The sequence below is a fragment of the Drosophila virilis genome, chromosome 5 (assembly GCF_030788295.1).
Source record: "Drosophila virilis strain 15010-1051.87 chromosome 5, Dvir_AGI_RSII-ME, whole genome shotgun sequence".
Taxonomy (NCBI): domain Eukaryota; kingdom Metazoa; phylum Arthropoda; class Insecta; order Diptera; family Drosophilidae; genus Drosophila; species Drosophila virilis.
This window is the reverse complement of record NC_091547.1, coordinates 16,764,450-16,779,973: the sequence shown is the minus strand read 5'-3', so window position 1 is coordinate 16,779,973 and position 15,524 is coordinate 16,764,450. Positions and strand designations below refer to the sequence as shown.

Sequence of the window (15,524 nt, the reverse complement as noted above, 5' to 3'; positions counted from 1 at the left end):
CAATCAGTATCTCATTTTTCTCTATCTAACATTATTTCTCTGGTTATATATGGATTAAAGATTTTTTAAAATATAGTTCAGGTAAATTCCGTATTAGTTAATATTTTAATTTTCCCCTTTCCCGACTTCTTGCCGTCTTGTCGTTCTGACTTATATATTAAAATAGAAACTTTTCTTGCGTTCGTTTGCCGACTCTTGCAAATGCTTAGCCCCAAACGTCACACTTGTAGCATAACAACAATTTTTAAATCCAGCAAAAATGCACACCTCATGATTTTGAAATTCCAGCTACAAGTTTGTGCTCTAAGCACTCGACATTCGCCAACGACCATACCACGCTGAATACATCGGTTCTCGTCCGATCACCGAAATTAAGCAGCGTCGGGCGCGGTTAGTACTTAGATGGGGGACCGCTTGGGAACACCGCGTGTTGTTGGCATCGTCCACAACTTTTTTTATAGCTCGAACAAATTGTATATTACTTCAGGTTATCTATCGTTTAAATTGCTCAATCAGTATCTCATTTTTCTCTATCTAACATTATTTCTCTGGTTATATATGGATTAAAGATTTTTTAAAATATAGTTCAGGTAAATTCCGTATTAGTTAATATTTTAATTTTCCCCTTTCCCGACTTCTTGCCGTCTTGTCGTTCTGACTTATATATATTAAAATAGAAACTTTTCTTGCGTTCGTTTGCCGACTCTTGCAAATGCTGAGCCCCAAACGTCACACTTGTAGCATAACAACAATTTTTAAATCCAGCAAAAATGCACTCCTCATGATTATGAAATTCCAGCTACAAGTTTGTGCTCTAAGCACTCGACATTCGCCAACGACCATACCACGCTGAATACATCGGTTCTCGTCCGATCACCGAAATAAAGCAGCGTCGGGCGCGGTTAGTACTTAGATGGGGGACCGCTTGGGAACACCGCGTGTTGTTGGCATCGTCCACAACTTTTTTTATAGCTCGAACAAATTGTATATTACTTCAGGTTATCTATCGTTTAAATTGCTCAATCAGTATCTCATTTTTCTCTATCTAACATTATTTCTCTGGTTATATATGGATTAAAGATTTTTTAAAATATAGTTCAGGTAAATTCCGTATTAGTTAATATTTTAATTTTCCCCTTTCCCGACTTCTTGCCGTCTTGTCGTTCTGACTTATATATTAAAATAGAAACTTTTCTTGCGTTCGTTTGCCGACTCTTGCAAATGCTTAGCCCCAAACGTCACACTTGTAGCATAACAACAATTTTTAAATCCAGCAAAAATGCACACCTCATGATTTTGAAATTCCAGCTACAAGTTTGTGCTCTAAGCACTCGACATTCGCCAACGACCATACCACGCTGAATACATCGGTTCTCGTCCGATCACCGAAATTAAGCAGCGTCGGGCGCGGTTAGTACTTAGATGGGGGACCGCTTGGGAACACCGCGTGTTGTTGGCATCGTCCACAACTTTTTTTATAGCTCGAACAAATTGTATATTACTTCAGGTTATCTATCGTTTAAATTGCTCAATCAGTATCTCATTTTTCTCTATCTAACATTATTTATCTGGTTATATATGGATTAAAGATTTTTTAAAATATAGTTCAGGTAAATTCCGTATTAGTTAATATTTTAATTTTCCCCTTTCCCGACTTCTTGCCGTCTTGTCGTTCTGACTTATATATTAAAATAGAAACTTTTCTTGCGTTCGTTTGCCGACTCTTGCAAATGCTTAGCCCCAAACGTCACACTTGTAGCATAACAACAATTTTTAAATCCAGCAAAAATGCACTCCTCATGATTTTGAAATTCCAGCTACAAGTTTGTGCTCTAAGCACTCGACATTCGCCAACGACCATACCACGCTGAATACATCGGTTCTCGTCCGATCACCGAAATTAAGCAGCGTCGGGCGCGGTTAGTACTTAGATGGGGGACCGCTTGGGAACACCGCGTGTTGTTGGCATCGTCCACAACTTTTTTTATAGCTCGAACAAATTGTATATTACTTCAGGTTATCTATCGTTTAAATTGCTCAATCCGTATCTCATTTTTCTCTATCTAACATTATTTATCTGGTTATATATGGATTAAAGATTTTTTAAAATATAGTTCAGGTAAATTCCGTATTAATTAATATTTTAATTTTCCCCTTTCCCGACTTCTTGCCGTCTTGTCGTTCTGACTTATATATATTAAAATAGAAACTTTTCTTGCGTTCGTTTGCCGACTCTTGCAAATGCTGAGCCCCAAACGTCACACTTGTAGCATAACAACAATTTTTAAATCCAGCAAAAATGCACTCCTCATGATTTTGAAATTCCAGCTACAAGTTTGTGCTCTAAGCACTCGACATTCGCCAACGACCATACCACGCTGAATACATCGGTTCTCGTCCGATCACCGAAATTAAGCAGCGTCGGGCGCGGTTAGTACTTAGATGGGGGACCGCTTGGGAACACCGCGTGTTGTTGGCATCGTCCACAACTTTTTTTATAGCTCGAACAAATTGTATATTACTTCAGGTTATCTATCGTTTAAATTGCTCAATCAGTATCTCATTTTACTCTATCTAACATTATTTCTCTGGTTATATATGGATTAAAGATTTTTTAAAATATAGTTCAGGTAAATTCCGTATTAGTTAATATTTTAATTTTCCCCTTTCCCGACTTCTTGCCGTCTTGTCGTTCTGACTTATATATAAAAATAGAAACTTTTCTTGCGTTCGTTTGACGACTCTTGCAAATGCTTAGCCCCAAACGTCACACTTGTAGCATAACAACAATTTTTAAATCCAGCAAAAATGCACTCCTCATGATTTTGAAATTCCAGCTACAAGTTTGTGCTCTAAGCACTCGACATTCGCCAACGACCATACCACGCTGAATACATCGGTTCTCGTCCGATCACCGAAATTAAGCAGCGTCGGGCGCGGTTAGTACTTAGATGGGGGACCGCTTGGGAACACCGCGTGTTGTTGGCATCGTCCACAACTTTTTTTATAGCTCGAACAAATTGTATATTACTTCAGGTTATCTATCGTTTAAATTGCTCAATCAGTATCTCATTTTACTCTATCTAACATTATTTCTCTGGTTATATATGGATTAAAGATTTTTTAAAATATAGTTCAGGTAAATTCCGTATTAGTTAATATTTTAATTTTCCCCTTTCCCGACTTCTTGCCGTCTTGTCGTTCTGACTTATATATAAAAATAGAAACTTTTCTTGCGTTCGTTTGACGACTCTTGCAAATGCTTAGCCCCAAACGTCACACTTGTAGCATAACAACAATTTTTAAATCCAGCAAAAATGCACTCCTCATGATTTTGAAATTCCAGCTACAAGTTTGTGCTCTAAGCACTCGACATTCGCCAACGACCATACCACGCTGAATACATCGGTTCTCGTCCGATCACCGAAATAAAGCAGCGTCGGGCGCGGTTAGTACTTAGATGGGGGACCGCTTGGGAACACCGCGTGTTGTTGGCATCGTCCACAACTTTTTTTATAGCTCGAACAAATTGTATATTACTTCAGGTTATCTATCGTTTAAATTGCTCAATCAGTATCTCATTTTTCTCTATCTAATATTATTTCTCTGGTTATATATGGATTAAAGATTTTTTAAAATATAGTTCAGGTAAATTCCGTATTAGTTAATATTTTAATTTTCCCCTTTCCCGACTTCTTGCCGTCTTGTCGTTCTGACTTATATATATTAAAATAGAAACTTTCCTTGCGTTCGTTTGCCGACTCTTGCAAATGCTGAGCCCCAAACGTCACACTTGTAGCATAACAACAATTTTTAAATCCAGCAAAAATGCACTCCTCATGATTTTGAAATTCCAGCTACAAGTTTGTGCTCTAAGCACTCGACATTCGCCAACGACCATACCACGCTGAATACATCGGTTCTCGTCCGATCACCGAAATTAAGCAGCGTCGGGCGCGGTTAGTACTTAGATGGGGGACCGCTTGGGAACACCGCGTGTTGTTGGCATCGTCCACAACTTTTTTTATAGCTCGAACAAATTGTATATTACTTCAGGTTATCTATCGTTTAAATTGCTCAATCAGTATCTCATTTTTCTCTATCTAACATTATTTCTCTGGTTATATATGGATTAAAGATTTTTTAAAATATAGTTCAGGTAAATTCCGTATTAGTTAATATTTTAATTTTCCCCTTTCCCGACTTCTTGCCGTCTTGTCGTTCTGACTTATATATATTAAAATAGAAACTTTCCTTGCGTTCGTTTGCCGACTCTTGCAAATGCTGAGCCCCAAACGTCACACTTGTAGCATAACAACAATTTTTAAATCCAGCAAAAATGCACTCCTCATGATTTTGAAATTCCAGCTACAAGTTTGTGCTCTAAGCACTCGACATTCGCCAACGACCATACCACGCTGAATACATCGGTTCTCGTCCGATCACCGAAATTAAGCAGCGTCGGGCGCGGTTAGTACTTAGATGGGGGACCGCTTGGGAACACCGCGTGTTGTTGGCATCGTCCACAACTTTTTTTATAGCTCGAACAAATTGTATATTACTTCAGGTTATCTATCGTTTAAATTGCTCAATCAGTATCTCATTTTTCTCTATCTAACATTATTTCTCTGGTTATATATGGATTAAAGATTTTTTAAAATATAGTTCAGGTAAATTCCGTATTAGTTAATATTTTAATTTTCCCCTTTCCCGACTTCTTGCCGTCTTGTCGTTCTGACTTATATATTAAAATAGAAACTTTTCTTGCGTTCGTTTGCCGACTCTTGCAAATGCTTAGCCCCAAACGTCACACTTGTAGCATAACAACAATTTTTAAATCCAGCAAAAATGCACTCCTCATGATTTTGAAATTCCAGCTACAAGTTTGTGCTCTAAGCACTCGACATTCGCCAACGACCATACCACGCTGAATACATCGGTTCTCGTCCGATCACCGAAATTAAGCAGCGTCGGGCGCGGTTAGTACTTAGATGGGGGACCGCTTGGGAACACCGCGTGTTGTTGGCATCGTCCACAACTTTTTTTATAGCTCGAACAAATTGTATATTACTTCAGGTTATCTATCGTTTAAATTGCTCAATCAGTATCTCATTTTACTCTATCTAACATTATTTATCTGGTTATATATGGATTAAAGATTTTTTAAAATATAGTTCAGGTAAATTCCGTATTAATTAATATTTTAATTTTCCCCTTTCCCGACTTCTTGCCGTCTTGTCGTTCTGACTTATATATATTAAAATAGAAACTTTTCTTGCGTTCGTTTTGCCGACTCTTGCAAATGCTGAGCCCCAAACGTCACACTTGTAGCATAACAACAATTTTTAAATCCAGCAAAAATGCACTCCTCATGATTTTGAAATTCCAGCTACAAGTTTGTGCTCTAAGCACTCGACATTCGCCAACGACCATACCACGCTGAATACATCGGTTCTCGTCCGATCACCGAAATAAAGCAGCGTCGGGCGCGGTTAGTACTTAGATGGGGGACCGCTTGGGAACACCGCGTGTTGTTGGCATCGTCCACAACTTTTTTTATAGCTCGAACAAATTGTATATTACTTCACCTGAAGATAACCTTATCTATCGTTTAAATTGCTCAATCAGTATCTCATTTTTCTCTATCTAACATTATTTATTTATCGTGAAGCTTTATAATTTAATATAGGTATTGCTTGATTTTTTTTCCTCAGCAAACTCAGTAATAACGTGCTTCACAGTTTTCCTCACAAAATTATATAGCTTTACGTTGTATGTCTAGAAGGGTATTTAGTCGTATTTTTTCCAAAGAATAGCGTCTTGTTTCATTGTAGCGATATTTTCCGCTATATTGCTTGCTTCTTTCTAATGTTAGCACCTCTTAGCACCATGTTCCGCACTGTTTTCCGCTTTTCTATTTTGCCGGACATTTTTTTAATATATCATTTTCTACTCGTGCCACACTTGTCATCTCTGCCATAAACTGTTTGCCTCATTTTGCAAGAGTGGGAAGGCCACAAGAGCGCAGACAATGCTCCAAAGTCAAAGTGAGTATCAAACCGTAAAACCGAAAAGCCGACACCCCGTGCCGACATAGCTTCAAGTAAAATGGGGTAAAACGTCTTCCAATGCTACTAAAATCCAATTTCACGCGCAAATTAACGCCGCTTGCATGGTGACTGACAACATGGTAAATGTTGGCGCGGCGGGGGACGTGGCAATTGAACCAATTGCAATCCACATGACTTGCAGTCGTTAAAGGAATGCTTAGCGAAACTTTGAGCTCAATGAAAATGTTCACACAATTTCCCTGGAGCATGGAGGGAGGGTGCCCGGAACGCAAAGTGCAGCTCGGCAGGTATTTAGCTAACTACTTGATTTCTGATTAAGTGCTATTATCATCAAGGCGCGCTATGCTCCCTCTGAGGCTCTCCGCTCTGCTGCGCGTCTGCTCGGCTCTGCCAACAATTTACCAACAAAGTGTTTGTGCACTCTTTAAGACTGATAATGAACTTCTCTGAATGCTGTGCAAACTGTCGCCGCTTTGTAAAAACTTTTTCGAGCATTTCAATTCGCAATGATGTGAATGCTGATAGCATTCGAGGATGGGTATATTCAGTATATTTTGCAGGTGACTATTAGGTGCTTATTCCAGCAAAAAAAAATATGAAAAATTTAATTACCGAATTCTGGGATTCACATTCTATATTAATATTTTTTGGAATAAATCTTCAATGTTTTTACATCACGTATATTTACTGAGCTGTGTTCTTGTGAAGAATCAAGGAAGATTCCATTATAAATTACCACGAAGAACTGGGCTCATTATTGCCATTTGTCCTGGTTCCGTTGGTATAGTCCCTAACACCCTCCTTTATGTAATAGTTCTCAAAGGACACAAAGCACTCTCGCCGATTGAACAACTCGATTGGAAAGGTAACCATCCAGTTATCTAAAAGAATCTGTTACCTTGCTCTGGCTTATAAGCACATATAAATCATGTATTTATACCAGGAATGAACGGCCATTATCCACATTATGACGCTGCAAGAAGATGAAGGACGGCCCTAGCAAAAAGCAGTAAGCAGCTTGTATGTGTGTATCTGGGTTTCCTTGTTTTCGTCAGCTAAGGGCTGGTAATCTGCTAGCCTGGCACCCTTGACTAGATTATAACTGAAGATCTTGACAACAGCTTTATATCAGAAACGAACTATCTTTCAGCACTCGGGTCGAGGCGGAGCCACTCTTTGGGTTTGGAGAGAGTCATTCAAATGGCACATTAAATGAGCTTAAAAGGGATATTGTGGTCATCAACGTGCTCGACTTGAAACCCTGCCTGATTTGAAACCAAAATCCGTACACGCTCGGCCCGCAGCCCTGAAGCCGGGCTAACAATGTTTTTGCCGGCCAGAAGAACCATCAACTACCAATGAAATGCAATCAAAAGCTAGCGCTTGATTTATGGCCATCTCGGAGCAACTGTTTTGGGGCTGCAGTGAATGGCTGCTGGGTGCGTGTGCGTTTTATGGCATACTTGCAGGCGCAGTTGCCTGTTGCCGTGTACCTGCTTGCTGTCGCATATTGACTTTTGGCTGTTGCTCACGTAGGGGCAACGCTGCGGCTACTCAATCTTCCCAAGCGACGTGACTTTGCTGCTGCCACACGATGTCTCGCAGAATGAAACAGTTACAGACGGGGGCAACAAGAGCCAGGACAGATGGAAGCGTGTACTAGGCTTAAACGGAGTTTTGTAAGTACCCTTGACATTTCCAGTGTGCAGCTGCTGCACTTTGCTTGATTTGTTGCCTGTTGAAAGTCAACTAATTTGGAGCCACGTGCTGGCCGTTAAACTAATTTCCAGCTGAGCATTCTGCGACAAATGTTGTGCACTTTTTAATTACAACCACAAAAACTTTTCACTGCCAATGTGAGGTCAACAAAAAAACCGACTGCAAACAGCGTCCAGTTTTTAATGTTACGTATACGACATGTGCATCGACCTACCTGCGGTATCCGAAACAATCTCAGCAAATTGGCCACCTGTATGGATGTCACCGATGAAGCAGCACCAACCACGCCCGATATCACCTTTCGCACTTGGGTCTTGTTGCAATGATATTCGGCATCGTCAATGTTACTAATGGATCCTGTAACAAAAGCAAGAAGGAGCATAATACGGTTAGTATTGAAATTTATACTATCTTCTTATAATCTCTTAATTTTAAAATATATAATACAAATAATATTTAATTTAGAGATTAATTCTAAATCAGAATTCAGAAGAGATTCACATTACTTTTTAAACATCCAAATAATAAGTAGTATTTGATATTTATTTTTTAAGTTTATTTTAAAGCTCTAATATGTATATAACTTGTCTGCTGATATTGAAATATCCGTAGCCTATCTAATAAACTGTTTTTCTGTTTACTTTTGTTTTTATTTAATAATGCCTTATCTGAAGTTTTGATTTTTATGCACACTAAATTCTTTGATATATTTTTTGCTTTTATGTACATTTATTTTTCAACATTATTTTAATATCATATTCAAAATTTGTCCATTCTCTGAACTCTTGGTTATTTTAACTAACCACGTTATGCGGCTAAACTAATAACTAATACTTAATCGTAAATGGCCCGTGGCGCAAACAAAGTTAGAAATGAAGAGCAAAAGTTTGCCAACGCCAGCTCAAGTCAGAGCAAACCTTCGAAGAGCACATCCATACAAAACCAGACCAAAAGCAAAGCCCACACAATGTAGTTGGTCATTTTGTTCTTGCAACTCAATCGCGACGACCCCACGGCACTTATTCATTTGCATATTTGTGTTGATGCTTGCAAATTTGTGTTTCTCCGCTTTTTATGTATATATATTTTTTTGTTTGACTCTGCAGCGTTTCATTTTTTAATTAGAAAACTTTGTGTGTGCTGCTATTTATTGCTCCATTAAATAGTTCTAGTCGACAGGGCCAACTGGGTAGTGAACCACATTTAAATACGTTTGTATGTTTATATAAGCTTTTACAGTTTCGCCGGTAATTGTATTTACACTTTTTTAAATTTATTTATTTTTCGTTTACTATATTTACACTTAATCCAATTGATTTGTATTCATTTATGTGCGCTTAGTTTGTTTTTCGAAAAACACTAAATAGTTTATTTTCTGCAATTTATGTTCGGGTCTTGTTTTCTGCTGCACAGATAACTTTATACACCCTGTAAAAAAAAAGAAAGGCTCACCTGTCTAAAGAGAAAGACTACACAAATCTTGCCGGAATAGTTCGATAATATTTATTATCTGTCAAATATTGTAAGATTTTGTCATGGTTGCAAAAATAATAATATTTTGCATCGCAAATCTATCACCCAGGCGATAGTTTTCATTACAATAAATATAAAATTAAGACTTTTTTAATACTTCTTGCAGCATTTTAAATATGTGTTTAAATAATCATTTCGGGGCATATTGCAATGGCATTAAGAGTATTGTTTAGGCGATTAGAATCTGTTTTTTATTGTTGCGTGTTTAAATGCAGACTTATCTGCGTAATGTTATGTGCATATTTTTCTAAAATGCACAGCTGCTAACTTTCAATTGTAGTCTGTGGTGCACATTGATGTGGCTGGCTGCTGGTGGGGGCTAGAAATAATTAATATAATCGCAGTAGAAAACAGATGCTGGCAGCTCCAGCTTCCGATTTCAATTCGATTAAATTAAGCTAAGTTCGATTTAATTCCCCAACAGCCACACAGACACAGACACACATAAACAGATCATGCAATTCGGCTTGGGATTATTTTTATGAGTCTGCCACGCCCACTAGGGAGCAAAGTTCAGCAGCTGTAATTAAATACAAATTAATTAACTCCATTGGGTAGGCCACTTAATGGGTGCCACAACAATGACGAAGCTGATGACTTGTGCTTGTTGGGGGGTGTAGAGAGATCAGGGGCTCATAGTTTGCGGGTTGCCTAATCCTGTCAATATAATTCAGTGACTTGGAAAATTATATTTTTCATACGTCGGATGCGAGAAATGTGGCCGCTAGTCTATGCGGCATGTCGCTCAAATAAATCCTTGTTGCGCACATAAATAATGAAATTATGGAGATTAGAAAGTGTTCAGGCCTGGCGCAAGGACAAGGCCAACGACAGCCAATCCTTGCCATGCTGGCGCAATTGATTATAGATCGTTGTAGCTGTCGTTGTCGCTGTTCCATGCGCCGCTTTATTGCCAGATAAAAGCAATAAGCGCCTCCTTTATGTGCACGGGCAAAGTGCCAGACAAAACTGCCGCACGCGGGCCAACTTACATATGTGAGCCATGTGGCAACGCCCTCACATCCGCCGGCACGCCCTCGCCCACTTCCGGCCATGTTGATCTCTGGCGGCGCACTTAATTTTCGCTCGCATTGACACGTGGGACTTCTGATGCCTTACTCTGTGTGCCTGTGTGCGTGTGTGTGTGTGTGTGAAAATTCAATAAATGACACCGTTTTGTCTTAGGGGAATTATGTATATTAGTTTTGGGGCACGAAAGCGCTTAGAGGGCTTAAATGTGCCTGTCTGCTGCTGCTCCGATATTCCCCGCAAAGAAGTCGCTTAATTTATTTATTAATTTTGTTTATTAATGAAACGTTCGACGCTCGAGTAAATCGTATTTGCGTCAGCTTTGCCTTGGGTTCAGCGAAGTGCTTAATATTCGAAACAACAAATATTCCCATTGCGTGGGCAATCAAAGGGGAAATCCTGCATTTGTTCTCAGTTTTGATATAAACTGTAATTAAATAAGTATTGATTTTAACATTTATAAAAGAGTTCTGCATAAGCCACCAATTGCACAACAATTAAGCTATATATTCATTTCGCAGATGCTCGTATGAATGTAAATCACAGTAAATATGTATGTTGTTTCCTTTAAAATTATTATTTCTTCTTATATTGATCATGGATTCAACAATGCCTATTATTCGTAGTTTAAAAAAAGGCAAAATTCCGCAGAACTTTGTTTTTTTTTTATATTTTGAACGCATTTCTTTAAATGGGTTTAATAATTTTGTGGAGGAAGCTTTTCCTGATCATACGCCTGTATTTCCCTATGATAGCTATAGAAATATAATGGAGTTATATATGGAATTATATACATTCGATTAACATATGTGTATCATATGAATCGGATCGTAAACATCGAAGATTATTTAAGAGCGTATTCGCGAATGTACGGGGTTAAGGGAATAAGGCAATAAGTTCTGCTTTGCTATGCGAAAATATAAAATATGTATATGATTATTCAAAAGACACTTCACATTTGACGAATGAAAGTGTGCAGGGAACAATTTATGCATTTAAGTTCCACTGCCCTTACCTTTTATGAAATCCACAGCCATTTCCAGGCCGTACGAGTCCTTGTCGCAATCGTCGAGAATATGGGCGCCGAGCGTGATGTTAGGCAGCAAATCCATCTCATTGATGCGATCGATTGTGTAGAGCATGGCCTCTAGTGCCTGTATGCCGCCCTGTGGCATGATGGGGCCACAGGTGATGCTGTCCTCGCGCGAATGCACCATCATGAGGGCGCCCAGAATGACGTCGCCCTCAACGATGGCCTCCCTCTTGACGGGCCAATGCCGCTGCGCCTGCGTTGCATGCAGGCGATCCTGAAGAAAGTCTACAGAGTCGGGCAGCGAGCGCAGATACTTGCCGCCCAGCTCAGAGATCAGCGGCAGCATCATATTGTTCGCCTGGTTGTTGTTGTTGTTGCTATTTTGTGGCATCACATGGCGTCCACGATGACGTCCGGAGCGCGTCGAGGCGCCAGCGGCCGCCATGATGGTTGGCAGCTCGATGTTCGCATAGCGCTGATAGCTATCCAAATCGAAATGATTATTGCCATAGTCGAGATTCCCGACATGCTGACTGTGTGGCTCGCTGTCGACCTCCTCGTCGTTGACATAATCAGCAAAGGGCACAGGCGTGGGCGGGGCCAGGGGCCGGTTTATGGTCGACTGCAGCCAGTGCGAGTGCTTGCCTAGCTGCTGCCGTCGCTGCTCCAATTCGAGCGCCTTGTAATGATTTTCTCTGTGAGACCGACCATGGCCATGTTGCTGCTGCTGCTGCTGCTGCTGCTGATGATGATGATGATGATGCAGATGCAAATGCTGTCGATGTGGGCGCTGATGATGTTGATGATGATGATGATGATGCCTCGTGGCTGTGAAGCTGTTCAACTGTTCAACTGGAAACGACAGCAGCTGCTTCTTTTCCTGGACCTGCTCCTGCTCCTGTTCCTGCTCCTGCTGCTGCTCTTGCTCCTGTTTCTGCTGCTGGCTATCGTCATCGGTCCACTTATCGCGAATGTCTCCAATTACCGCATTCTCGACGCTGGCAGCTTTCGATTTGGCCAGCGCCAAAAGTACAACGACAATAATAACACAAACTTGCACAAACAACCGACTTAAACATGTCAATTTCATGTTTGCACCAACTTTGAACTGCAGTTTTCGTCTCTTTTTTTGATAATTTATTTGATATTGTTGCATTATTTTGGATTTATAAGTTCCATTTTCGGCTTGCATACACAAATTGCATGAAGCATGTCTTTGTCTTTTGATGTTAATGAATCTAGAAATATGCCGGTGCATGTAATGAAATGTCTTTAACTTTTAACACAAGTTGTGTACGTGTACACAATGTGTTTAATTAACGGGTTTATGCTATTTCGTGGTAATTGAAATGCTGGTATTATTTATTGTTGCATTGTCATTAAAATTGCTAACATTTTGTGGTGCTGTCAGCATTGCAACCGAACTCTAATATCATTAGAGCAAAAGCCCCGCCCAGCTTATAAATGTCAGCCACATAAAGCCCTAGAACTGTGGACCCATTGAGTGTTAAGCAGAGCCCGCGGCAAGCTTGCCATAAAAATTATTGCCCAGTTTTTGGCCTGAGGTAAATTAAGTTTTGCATAGAATTTATGTGGCGAAGGCGCACCACAAAACGGAAGCAAAAGTGTGGCTCACATAATGCACAAATCCTTTGCAGCGACAGCGACTTGAACAGTTCGCCTGCCGCAGGGCGGCGGCATATAAAAAGTGTAGCATACAGTCAGGCGGCGGGTGCGGTAATTAATCAAATTGTTGGCGGCATAATGAGCTTGTCGGCTTGTCGGCTTGTCAGAGCACCTCTGAAACAAGCCCCCAAAAGAAACATCTCCTCCGTTCCGTCTCCTTTTCTAACGTGAATTCCCACTGCGACTCCGACTCTGACTAATCAACGGGCGCATTAACGCCGCTTTCGAGGCACAAACTCGGTCTGCAGTTCGAGTTTACAAAATTACTTATCATCAGCATAATCAGCGGCATTATCAAGTCGAAGGTGGTGGCAAGTCGGAGGCTGTCACTGCGTCCTGACCTCAATGCCTATCACTGTCAGGGGCAAATGCTTAAAAGGGGCCGGCCCGGGGCTGCAGCAGCTGGTGCCCCCGGCTTTGGGACGCATCTAATAATGAGATTGCGTTAAACAAATGGTGCTTTCCTTTTATTGCCCTTAATAGACACCGGAGGCTGCTTACACGCTCGTAATTTATTTTGATTACATTTGTCTCACACTCTCTCTCTCGCTTTCTCTCTCTCTCACACTCTCTCGCTCTGTTTGTCTCCCTAAAAGTGTGTGAGAGAAGGATATTAAAATTGGCTTGGATTATTTTGGACTCAATGATTAAATTGATCAAATCAGTTTTTTAATTTAACAACATTTATGCATTTTTAATATTATAATATTAGCCTTCAATTCCACAATTTAAATAGGCCAATAAATAATTTATTGTCTTAGTAGTCAGACAATACAAACTATAATCTTTATTGATAAAATGCGCAGATCCTAAAAGAACTTTATAAGCGTCTCTGCGGAGCTGAAACGAGCATACGTCCATGACTATTTCAGGGACAACAGCGAAAAGGATAATGAATAACTCGTCTAAGGGTAAGCGAAAGGTTGCTCCACTCGAAATTCACTGCATGGGATATTACAGTGTATGCGAGGCTCGATGTCTTATCTGGGCTTATGCCCGATAGAAGGTTCTACTGTATCTACTGTCTAATGGCAGGAGTGTAGCCAACACTGGCCCAGACTCGTCATTGTGCTGTATCCTTTGTGCTATTGTCTTATTTTGCATTTGGATGTGGGGACTTTGATTTGATTGAGCATTTCACTCACTGGCTGTGTCCCTTTTTGCGCTTATTTGAATTCGCAGACTGGCATTGAAATTGAAATATGTATGTATTGGCATGGTAGAGATTCCCATCGCCCGGATTTAAAGATAATTTGTGAGTGCCAGGGACAAGTTTGAATGCGGCCAATCTGTTTGTGTATCGCGTGAGTGCCTGGACGCGTGGGTGCTGGATTTCAGCTTGGGCGAATTGATTTCCATCGATAGCAGACAAAGTTGCATAAATTGCCACTTGATGTGTTTGCGTTAAGCCTGGCACAAGGTCAAACACTCGATACGATGGCCGCTTAAAAGCCAATATCGTATTAACTATATACAAAAAGACCTCCATAAAATAACACTCCTTGCGCTGATAAGTAGGCTGTGAAAAAAGATCCGCAAAGTCTGTAATTTATGCATTCATTCATTTGGCGCCCAGGGGACAGGCTTGCCACTGATGCAAGTGCAAAAAAAAAAACAACTCAATATATGCGTCCATATATATATATTCCCGCCACAATGATTGATTGTCAGGCGAAAATGTTGACCAGTAACTGAATTTTTAACATGTTGTGCAATTAACTCGACTTGCTCTGCTTACATTCTGAGAGTTGGTTAATTCTGGCTCTCTTTTGTTTGACGTGTCACAGTTTAAACAACAGGCACGGGCCTTAAATTTACACTTTAAATAACGAAAGACGCCCTTTCCCCATGCTGCTTGTTAACATTCCTGGTACAGCCGTAAAGTATGCAAGGGAAATTGTAACATTTACATAAATGCCAGTCCAAACAACAGACGCATAAAGAAATTTCGAAATACACATCAAATAACATTCAATCATACTTCTGTGCGCCCACACACACACACACACACACGAACACACGCAGCAAGCGCACAGGCTGACACCTGGACAAGGATGTCAACGTGCTGCACCTAATAGCTTGGCTCAGCATCTACGCGGCAGCGAAACGCCAGCCGCGCGGATTAGACGACGTCTTCAATTTGTTACGCGTTGGAGCAAAAAATTAATAGCAACACATGTAAAAAATGCAAAATGCTTTACATAAAAAACAACATTGAAGAAAAGAAATGCGAATAACTTTGACAGGTGTACGCATACGGGCAGATATGCAAAGTCCCTGCGCCGCTCCAGCCGTCATCCGGGCCCCTCTCCGAAATTCTTCGCCGCTGTCTGCGTCAGTTACAAATGCCTGAAACTGTGTGATAAATTTTATTCACACAGGGCATGAACTGGGACCAGGCGGAAGAAATTGAAGGCTACCGGCAGCTGCTTTACAGTGCCTGCGTTTATCTG

At 40.4% G+C, this 15,524-nt stretch overlaps 1 protein-coding gene and 11 non-coding genes across 14 annotated transcripts in view; 11 read left to right on the top strand and 1 right to left on the bottom strand.

Moving 5' to 3' along the window:
- The window catches only part of mtt (mangetout), a 120,027-nt gene that overhangs the window by 32,975 nt on the left and 71,528 nt on the right, over positions 1-15,524 (bottom strand). For 2 of the 3 annotated variants that reach the window (XM_070209934.1, XM_032436836.2), the window contains exon 3: positions 8,005-8,147. In XM_070209934.1, the coding sequence (XP_070066035.1) occupies positions 8,005-8,147 (143 nt within the window). Of the gene's footprint in view, positions 1-8,004; positions 8,148-11,367; positions 12,624-15,524 lie in introns of all 3 variants that reach the window. The other variant, XM_032436837.2, reaches the window with a different exon arrangement.
- LOC116651156 (5S ribosomal RNA) lies at positions 321-439 on the top strand. Its single transcript, XR_004304177.1, has one exon. It is a non-coding gene; the product is annotated as a 5S ribosomal RNA (ribosomal RNA).
- LOC116651169 (5S ribosomal RNA) lies at positions 832-950 on the top strand. Its single transcript, XR_004304190.1, has one exon. It is a non-coding gene; the product is annotated as a 5S ribosomal RNA (ribosomal RNA).
- Positions 1,341-1,459, top strand: LOC116651155 (5S ribosomal RNA). The gene has a single exon (XR_004304176.1). It is a non-coding gene; the product is annotated as a 5S ribosomal RNA (ribosomal RNA).
- Positions 1,850-1,968, top strand: LOC116651154 (5S ribosomal RNA). Its single transcript, XR_004304175.1, has one exon. It is a non-coding gene; the product is annotated as a 5S ribosomal RNA (ribosomal RNA).
- LOC116651172 (5S ribosomal RNA) lies at positions 2,361-2,479 on the top strand. The gene has a single exon (XR_004304193.1). It is a non-coding gene; the product is annotated as a 5S ribosomal RNA (ribosomal RNA).
- On the top strand, positions 2,870-2,988 carry LOC116651167 (5S ribosomal RNA). Its single transcript, XR_004304188.1, has one exon. It is a non-coding gene; the product is annotated as a 5S ribosomal RNA (ribosomal RNA).
- Positions 3,379-3,497, top strand: LOC116651168 (5S ribosomal RNA). Its single transcript, XR_004304189.1, has one exon. It is a non-coding gene; the product is annotated as a 5S ribosomal RNA (ribosomal RNA).
- LOC116651166 (5S ribosomal RNA) lies at positions 3,890-4,008 on the top strand. The gene has a single exon (XR_004304187.1). It is a non-coding gene; the product is annotated as a 5S ribosomal RNA (ribosomal RNA).
- On the top strand, positions 4,401-4,519 carry LOC6636990 (5S ribosomal RNA). The gene has a single exon (XR_049295.2). It is a non-coding gene; the product is annotated as a 5S ribosomal RNA (ribosomal RNA).
- LOC6636991 (5S ribosomal RNA) lies at positions 4,910-5,028 on the top strand. Its single transcript, XR_049296.1, has one exon. It is a non-coding gene; the product is annotated as a 5S ribosomal RNA (ribosomal RNA).
- Positions 5,422-5,540, top strand: LOC6636992 (5S ribosomal RNA). The gene has a single exon (XR_049297.1). It is a non-coding gene; the product is annotated as a 5S ribosomal RNA (ribosomal RNA).